This window comes from Rattus norvegicus, chromosome 12, assembly GCF_021556685.1.
Source record: "Rattus norvegicus strain SHRSP/BbbUtx chromosome 12, alternate assembly SHRSP_T2T, whole genome shotgun sequence".
Taxonomy (NCBI): domain Eukaryota; kingdom Metazoa; phylum Chordata; class Mammalia; order Rodentia; family Muridae; genus Rattus; species Rattus norvegicus.
Window position 1 is genome coordinate 50,761,489 of NC_141545.1, and position 9,425 is coordinate 50,770,913.

General features: G+C 48.9%; 1 protein-coding gene across 2 annotated transcripts in view; it reads left to right on the plus strand.

Annotated features, from left to right (window-relative positions):
• The window catches only part of Grk3 (G protein-coupled receptor kinase 3), a 110,529-nt gene extending 105,363 nt beyond the window's left edge, over nt 1–5,166 (plus strand). Inside the window, exon 21 of one of the 2 annotated variants that reach the window (XM_087577781.1) lies at nt 485–5,166. In XM_087577781.1, the coding sequence (XP_087433907.1) occupies nt 485–586 (102 nt within the window). In that variant the 3' untranslated portion in view covers nt 587–5,166. The remainder of the gene's footprint in view (nt 1–484) is intronic. The other variant, NM_012897.4, reaches the window with a different exon arrangement.
• The last annotated feature ends 4,259 nt before the right edge of the window (nt 5,167–9,425 follow it).

Consider the following 9,425-nt stretch of genomic DNA (forward strand, 5'->3'; position numbering starts at 1 on the left):
GACAGTGCTCTTAACCGCTGAGCCATGTCTCCAGCCCGAGATCAGTTTTTATTGACATCCTCTCACTAAAAACAGTGGTTATGGCCACTGTCCCCAAGCTTCCCCTTGTCCCTCTCATAGATTTAAGTGTGTAGGGTTTAGGTAAATTAACCCCAGTGTACCAAGTCTCACACACACACACACACACACACACACACACACACACACACACACACACACACACGTGTTTTCATAGAGCAGAGGCAGAGAAGCCCATAGAACAAGGTCAGGCTCTTACTATGTGGTCCAGGGTGGCTGGGAACTCCGGTCTCTCCTAGCTTGTGCTGACACCCTCCTTAAGTATCAGATCCCCTCCCCCAACTCTTATTCTATAAACTGTGGTTTTAGGACCCAGAGAAAAACCCCCAAATAGATTAAGGCAGTAGATACGGCACAGGAGGTCCACTGGAAGAGCCCAGAGCCAGCTTTCCCTCTGTCTCACCAGGTTCCAGGGTACCTGAGGGTAGGGGTCATGCTGCCTGCACTGAAGTGTTGGCAGATGAGCAGACACACCCCAAATTCTCACCTACGTCTCTGTGCAGAGTGACCCCGAGTTTGCACAGTGGCTGAAAGAGCTGACGTGCACCTTCAACGAGGCCCAGAGACTGCTGCGCCGCGCCCCCAAGTTCCTCAACAAACCACGTGCCGCCATCCTGGAGTTCTCCAAGCCACCGCTGTGTCACAGAAATAGCAGCGGCCTCTGAACCACAGAGCAGCAGGGCCTGAAGGAGGCCCCCCCCCCCCGGCTCTTCAGCCCAGCAGTGGAATGGAGCCACGGGGAACCGTGTGGGGCTGAGACACAGTGGCTCTGAGCACTGGGCTGCTCCAGGCTGAGGAGGCCCACAACACCGGGGTGGCCCTTCAGGAACTAGGACATCCTTGGGGCTGGCCTATCCACACTCGAAATTACTGAAGAAGCAGAGGCATTTTTCTGTGCAACCCTCTCACTTTGGTATCCATGGACCCAGAACGTAAAATGGTTCTTACCTCTCAAGCTTTTATGTCTGGCAGGGAGCATATCCAGGGTGGGATCACAGTCTCTGGGACTACGGTGGCCTGTCCCAGACATTGCTGTGTCTTGAGTGCCTGCCTGAAGTGTGGGGGCTGAGGCTCCAGATCCTGGAGGAGGGTCTCTGTAGGTCAGGGCTGACACCTTGCTGTCCCTGAGGTGATGAGGTAGCTCTGAGCATCATGTGCACTTCCCGCCTCTGATGGCTTCTTTCCAGAGATGCTAGTCAGAGGGAAGAGGTAGGAAGTTCCCTGGAGGAGACTCATGGCATCCATCACAGCCATTTCTGGTGCGCATGACTGGAGGATGCCCCAGGACTTCAAGCAGAACCTAGGTAACCCACCAGACAGTGTCCCTCATGCATGGCACGCATGTACTCGGGTCGGGGTCTCCATGATGGTTAGGTCTATGACAGAGTCCTGCTGCTCCCTCTGTTTGACCTGGGGGAGCATCTGAGGATGTGCCCAGGGTGGAGAAGAATTGCTGCCTTGCTTTCAGTACACTGGTGGGTGACAATGTCCAGAGGTACCCTGTACACCCTGGCATGCCCCACACCTTTCTGTCCCTAATGCACTGTGTGCTGGGTTATTCTGACAGAGGCAGCAGTTTGCCCAGCCCCCTTCCCCTTAAAGGTGGCTTTCTTCGCTGCTGCCCTGAATTAATGCTGGGGCCCCATGTCACCACACTGAGAAGTCCTGCAAGGTCTCTGTGGATTTGTCCAATTCCTGGGGGGCGGTGTTACTGAGTCTCTAGATGAACTCCTGAGCACATGAAGAAACCTGACCGCAGAATTCTTTGCGTTCTGTCCTGGATCTTCCTGACAGTTCCCAGTGTGTATTATGTTCCCGTGCTGGGAAAATACGGTGTTTATTTATTTTTATGTTTTTTTTTAACTGCAATTACCTTTTGAGAGTTTGGAAGATAATTTACCTAGAGGGTCTGTTATTCTGCAGGTGCATGAGGGACCTGTGAGGCTCAGTGCCTGTCTCGCCGCACATTCAGGGTTCAAGTTCGCAGACAGTGCCACGGTTCACTGCCTCCAGGGTGGGAATGTGGCGTCACCCTGCTTGGCTTAAAAGGCTAGCATTCAGATTCTACCACACACACGCACACGTAGTTAAGTATTATGGTTACTGTGTAGGCAGGATTAGAATAGACAGCTCACACGTGCTCAATGAGACCTGCAGGGGCGGAGGGCTGTATCTCTGGCCTCTTTAGGGCATATAGAGACCTCCCCCAACCCTCCAAATTGGGAGGGACCTTGACCCCAGCAGGTGTTGGGCTAGCCGTAAAAAAAAATCTCTCATTGGGGTTACAGCTATACCAAAGTCTTTTAAGATGACACAGGGTCATAGGATCCTGCACCTGCACAGTCACGCCAGACTGTCGTTGATATCATGTGTCATTTTTTTGGCCAAGTTAATTTTAAGACTCCTTCCCTTTTAGAAAAAAAAATATGTGTGTGTGTGTGTGTGTGTGTGTGTGTGTGTGTGTGTGTGCGCGCACGTGTGTATGTGTAAGGTGGGAGGTCTCCTACAAGTTCTCCTGCCTCAGACTCCAAGTAAACCATTTTGTCCCCCTCGACCCCACTTCCCTTAAAGACACAAGCAAAAGGGACGACAGACGGCCCTTGCCAGAGATTGGCTGGTGATGGATCTGCTAACGCCACCTTAGAGGCTGTCTTTCCACCCCAGCATGTGGCTAGGGTGTGTCCTGGGCCCATGGAGTGGAGGGAGAAGCCAGCTGGGGTTGGGATGCACAGCTCTTTGACAGTTTTCCATCATGCCAGCGGATCCCTAGATGTCTCTTGTACTTATATCCGTTACACAGGACCAGCCCTGTGTTCTGGTGACTCGGGTTTCCAGATTGGAGCGTTTAACATGATGGAGGGTGTTCCACGGGATGCTGTTTTTTATACAATTATGCTCTAAGTAGGCATAGTTTCATAAAGCAAGAATCAATGCACAAAGCCCAGAATATTAGATTATTTTAAAGCCGCTATGTGACACACACCAAATTAAAGCCTTTGGCAACCCCCAGTTTGTTTGTTTTAACCTAAAATGCCCGCTTGTCCTTGGGGCACCCCGCTTTTGCCTCTGGGCCATAATTAAATGTGATCTTTTGACAGAGGGACCTGTCTTGCTATTGATACAGGAGTGCGCACATGGATAAGCCCATTGGCTGACATTACAAACTGTGCGTGTAAAACCAGCAGTGAAGGATGGGTGGTGACCTACCAGGGAGAGGTGCTGCAGTCTCACAAACCCAGCCTTGATTGGCAGAGGCAGGAAGCTTGTGAGTTTGAGGCTAGCCTGGGCTACATAGCAAGACTCTGTCTTCAGAACACCAAGGGCTCTAGCATTAGCTCTGGGACCAAGGTCTTGCCTTACCTGTCCAAGGTTCTGGGTTCAATCCCCAAAGCAGGAAAAGGATGGGCAGCAGATCGTTAGACAACTAGTCAGATTTAGCTCTAGTGGTCGCCTTGACCTTGGCTATGCGCCTAGGAGAAGCTGCTCTTCTGAGGCCCCACTAGGCAGGATCGTTCACCAGTGGTCAGTATGTCAGAGCTCCTCAGAACTCACCATCTCCATTTCCTGAAAAGGAGAGTCTGCGGTAGGCTAAGGACAGAGGGAAAAGGCTTGGTTGGCTGATGGAAGCTACACACCTGGCATGAGGACCCACCAAGGAAGGAATGAGGGACACTCACGGGACACGCCCACAGCATCCCCAAGGGATTTTTGCACGGCTCGCTTGCTTCATTCCTGAGGCTGGGAGAAAGGTGCTACATGTTTTTCACTGGACGTTCCCAGGAAGGTTCCTCATCGGTGGTGCATCCAGGACACTGAGCCTGTCACCTGATACTGTGGCTGTGTAGCCCAGGCAGTCAGAGGCTGTGACCTAGTCGCTGCCCTTGAATGGGCTGCAGAGGTGTGTGTGTGTGTGTGTATGTGTGTGTGTGTGTGTGTGTGGGTGGGTGTGTGTGTGTGTGTCCGACTTAGATTGGGAGGACATCAGAATGACATCATGGCCTTCCTACGTGTTTAACTCCGTTTCCACTCGGAACTTTCATAATTTAAATTAAAAAAAAAAACAAAACAAAACACTTTTCTTTTCCTGAGTGAGGTTTACTCAAAAGTGTCATTTGCTCACATCCATTGTTAATAGGATCACTTTAACCCCATCGGTGGGTTCAGGCCTCTCTCCCTTTGTCTGTTTCTATAGGGATGAAGGACAGGAAGTCGTCTCAGTTCTTGATGGACATTAGCATTTTCTCTGTTGGGCACTTTTGTCTACTTAGAGGAATAAGAACACAGTACAGCACCTCAGACCAGCGGCCCCATTATTCAGGACATTGAGACAGGAGGATGACAAATCCCAGGACATCCTGGGCTAGGGGAAACCCTACCCTAGAAATAAACAGACTAAGAGTTGTTTTCAGACACAAATCAGGTGTGACTGTTCCTTCAAGCAACCAGGAGGCGCTGTGTTCCCAAGACATGGGAACCCAAGCATTTTAAATGGCCTCTAATTTAAAGGCAGCCACAGAGAGAGGGTTGGAAGTGTCCATCTTTGACGAAGGACAGACTCCCTTATAGCTAATTCAGATCCATGATATAGAGTTAGGTCTCCAGCATCTAATAGTCTGAGTCCCTTCTGGAAGCAAATACCTATGCATCCCTTTTTATTTTGCCCTAGATGTAAGACATCTTTGACAGCAACTTGAGGATGCAGCCATCATTCTGATTATCAACTGTGATTTTGTCCTCCCACCCCATTTCCTGGATTTTTACCTGCCCTGTGGTTATATGTGCTGTATGTGGTTTATAAATTCAACACTGGCTTTTTTTTTTTTAGTTCTGTCATTAAATTATATTTTTCTATGTTTTAAGTAATAGCACATCTGGCTTTTTCTGGTAACAGAGATGGATGGACCTGTAACCATGAGACAAGAGTTCTATTTTAGCACAAAAGCATTTTATATTATTTATTGGATCCCTACGTGCGTTCCCATGGAAACCATCTGTATTTCCGCTTCTTGTGATCTGTATGGTTTGTTATTTAAAGAGAGATGGCAGCCTTTTGTGTTGTCAAAACAATAAAACTGAGAGCTCCTATGAGCAGCGGCGTGAGGCTGACATCTCATTCCGCCCCCCCACGTGGACTGTCCTGAACCGAGGCACGCGTGTGGACTTTATCACGCATTACAGGTGGGTTGCTGGAAACTGACCTCCTCTAACTCTTTGACAGTCATGGAGGGGGCTGCACCCCAGGCTGGCCGCCAAGTTTGGAGAATGACCTTCAGAGTCAGTTTCTTAGGATGCTGATCTAGTTTTAAAGTCACCCTTGTCCAGTGGCCCTGTGAGCAGATTAAATAGATCCCTTCCCTAGCCAGCATGGCCTTGGGGGAGCCAGGGATGCCCAGGGAGTCTGGCCATGTCCATCAGTGCTATCCCCCGTTGGTCTTAATGGTCTTGATGTTCAGTAACCACACCAGCACAGCCCTCTCTTTTATCCATGACAAGTTGTGTTTAAAACTACACCGAGGAATAAGTGATTTAAACGTGCCTTCTTGCTCCTTTCTATTCAGAACAGTTTGGAAAATGGCATCATAGAGGCAAACGCTCATACCTAGGAATAAGCCTGACCAGCACTGTTTCTTATTTTAAATGGAGCCTCCGGGGTTTAGGTGGAATGGGATGAAGAATGGGGGACGGTCCCTTCCGGTTTATAGCTGCATACACTCTTGACTACACTCTTGGCTGAGCATGTGGCAGCATCAGAGAAGTTGATCGGTTTCGTACCATTCATAGCTATGGGAAACAAAGCCAGTGAACCGCCTGAACACTGTATGTAGAACACCAGCATTCATTTAGTCTCTTCAAGTACTCTAACTAGAGTCTGCAGTGCTATATAGAGCCCTTGTATTAGTCAAGGCCCTCCAGAGTCACAGAACGTATAGAATATCTCTCTCTATTGAGTGAATTTATTGTGTCTGCAATCGAACTCCCCAGCCATGGGCAGCTGTGAATGGGAAGTCCAAGAATCTAGTTTGTTGCTCAGTCCCATGAGGCTGGTTGTTTCAGCTGCTCTCCTGTAGAAGCAGGTTCCAACAGGTGTGCTGGTCAGGGAGAGCAAGCAGGTGAAGAAGAGTGAGTCTTCCTTCTTCCAATGTCCTTCTGCGCAGAAGGTGTGGCCCTGATTAAAGGTGTGTACCACCACGCCTGGATCTGGGACTTGTTTTGTCCTAGGCTGACCTTGAACTCACAGATCTCCTTGCCTCGGTCTCCTGGGTTTAAAGGCATGTACTACTTTGCCTGGGCCTAAGCTTTTCTTAGCCACTATGCCTCATGATCTCCATACCAAGATCCAGGTCAGACATCTGTGTCTTTCCAGCCTCAAGATCTGGATCACAGGTGAGCCCTCCAATTCTGGATTGTAATTCATCCCAGATATGGTCACATTGACAACCAGGAATAGCCATTACAGCCCTCCTGATAACATCTCAGGAGCAATTGAAGCAGATTCCCCACGTGAGACCATATGTGTTGCTCCAAGTCTCTGTTCGTTAGCCCTGGGCAGTGTCACAATCAATCTGTATTGTCACCAGCCCTGTGTGTGGTACCACAGTCGGTCCGTATCATCCTGCAGTAGAGTTCTAGAGCAGCGCAACTGGTTTTCTATGTTGGAAAATTGCTCATGTTGACCCCGCTGAAAAGGATCTGCATAAACGATGATGTCTAATCAGATACGCTGACCCCTGTCTGCCATTGAAGACTGCACCAAGTTGCTACAGTGTTGGTGACTCAATTTAAAGGATTCTGACTTTGGGGGAAATTGATATGGGACAACTCTGTAATAATGAAGAAGCCGACAGGCGTTACTGCTGATTCCGTTGCTCTCCCAGCTTACCCAGGCTCAGGGTTTTGGAGCCTCCCCAACCTTTCAAGACGAACACGAGTGCAGCATATGGAAAACCATGGCGCATCCCCAATCTGCTTCCAGGATGACTTGGGTTCCTTTCCTGGATGGAGAACTCCTTCCTAGCACACTGCCCCTACTGTTCAGAGCTGTGCGGAGCAGCTCTTAGATTCACGCCCCTTTAAGCCAGAGCTCCATGCCTTGGCTCCTTGGGCAGGACCATCCCTGGATCCACAGTCAGGGGTCAGTTAAATACTTCCTATCTTTGAACTGGATAGGAAAAGTCCTGTCTCTTGCTAATTAGGGAAGAAAGGAAGTCACCACTGGCCTGGCCACCACTGAGCCTCCCAGGAGTGTCTTAGTACTGACTTTAAAACTTTTCAACTAGTAGCTGGCGGTCTGTGTAGCCACCCTGTGGGCTGGAGGCATTACCTTGTGTGAGCTGACGTGTCTGTGACAAAGGCCGAAGAGCTCCTAGTCCTCTGGAATGCCACAGAAATCCCATCACCCCCTAGGTAATGGCGTGAAAGGGAACTGGCTTCCCTCCAAGGACACTCAACTCATCCCCAGCCAGTCACTTTAAATAACCTGGACCCATATCACTTTGAAACTCTCTCTCTCTCTCTCTCTCTCTCTCTCTCTCTCTCTGTGTGTGTGTGTGTGTGTGTGTGTGTGTGTGTGTGTGTGTGTGTGTGTGTGTAATGTCTTGGACTTGTTTTTACTATGGGAGTATTCATCTGTAGCCCTGTAGCATCGGGATATTTTTCACCAGGTTGTCTAGAAGAATATCAATGTGGAGAGGCTTTTGCAAGATATTGTCACTTGGGATGGTGCACCACACTATGGGCGTTCACACCTGAAAAACATGTTTATGTATTGAGCACAGCTGTGAAGAGTTGGGTCACCCACAGCAGCAGTCATGTAACCTGAGCAATCACAGCTGTTTGCTTTCCTCCAGTTGCCCAGTGTACATTTGGGTTACTCATGTGAGACCCAGGAACCTCCCACATGGCTGGACCAACAGGATCCTCAGAGCCTGCCTTGAGACCAGCTCAGAAAGGAGTCTGCTCAGGTGGCCTTTGGTAGGAGAAGCCGGAAGTTGACGTGCTGTCTCTTTCCCACAGTAGCTTTGAGTCAGCTGTCCCTTCAGCTGTCAACCTCACTCCCCTCTACATGGCTTCCACCTTACCCATTTCAGCCCGAGAGGCTGGTCCTGTCTCTGTCCCCTCAGCTCTCCATTCTCCTTGTCTAAAGTGCATCTCTGACTGTCAGCCCACAGACCCTTTTATCCTCTGTGTATGGTGAACAATTTGGGAACCTCATTTGCTTAAGTTTCTGGTGTCATGCCCAGGGTACCTGTTGCTTCCTGTTGACTGAAAGCAGGCTGGGAAGGAGAGGGCTTATTTCATCATCCAACTCTCAGGTCACAATGTATCTCAAAATGTATCATGTAGTGTCACCATGTATCACAATGTATCACTTAGGGCAGTAACCTGGAGGCAAGAGCTGAACCCCGTTTACTGGCTTGATACCCATGGCTTTCTCAGCCTGCTTTCTTATACATCCACGACCACCTGCCTAGGTGTGGCACTGCCCAGAGTGGTCTGGGTCTGCCCATAACAATCACTAATCAAGAAAATGCCTCATATTTGTCTATAGACCAGTTTAATGAGAGCATTTCCCCAATTGTGCTTCCCTTTTCCGAGATGACTCTAGCTTGTGCCAAGTTGACAAAACCCACCACCACAAGGACCCTTCCTGCAGAGTCCATGCACAGAGTCAAGTTCACAATGATATGAAATAAATGGCTATGGCAAGGTGGGGCTCCAGTGAAGTGCAAATTTCTGGTTTCCTTGGAAATTCAGTTGTGTCGTGTGACATCCTTCTGGATGTTGTCCTGTGAGAGGATGTTTTGCCGGAGTGATGCTTGAGAGGGTGCATGATGTTTGGAAAGAGTATAAAACCCCACAAACAGGGAAAGTACAATCCTGCATTTCCGTCCAATGCTTTTCTGGTCCTTGCTGGCCATGTAATGCTCCGCTATTCTCACTTCTTAGCTGGCCTTCGCTGGCCTTCACTTTGTAGAGAGAAATAAGTCAAAGTCTTCTACTCTGGCTAATTCTTGCCACTTCCTTTGGTACTAGTTCGGCAGAACCTTGAGGTTTCTGCTGGATGGAGCTGCTGCTATTGATTCGTGTTCGGTGTTTGCTACTAGACTGGACGACTACTAATATCTTGACAACGAAGAATGGAATCCCCCCACGCCCCAAGAACTACTTCTAAACAGGTCCACAGCCCCCTTTTCCTATTAACCTTCTTTCTCCCAAACCTCTAGCTAATTGGCTAGAAGGGAGGTTGAAGCATTCAAGAACTCTAAATAAAATAGGTTTAGAAAAAACAAAACAAAACAAAACAAAACAAAACAAAAAAAAAACAACTAAGCCTATGCTCCTGTAAA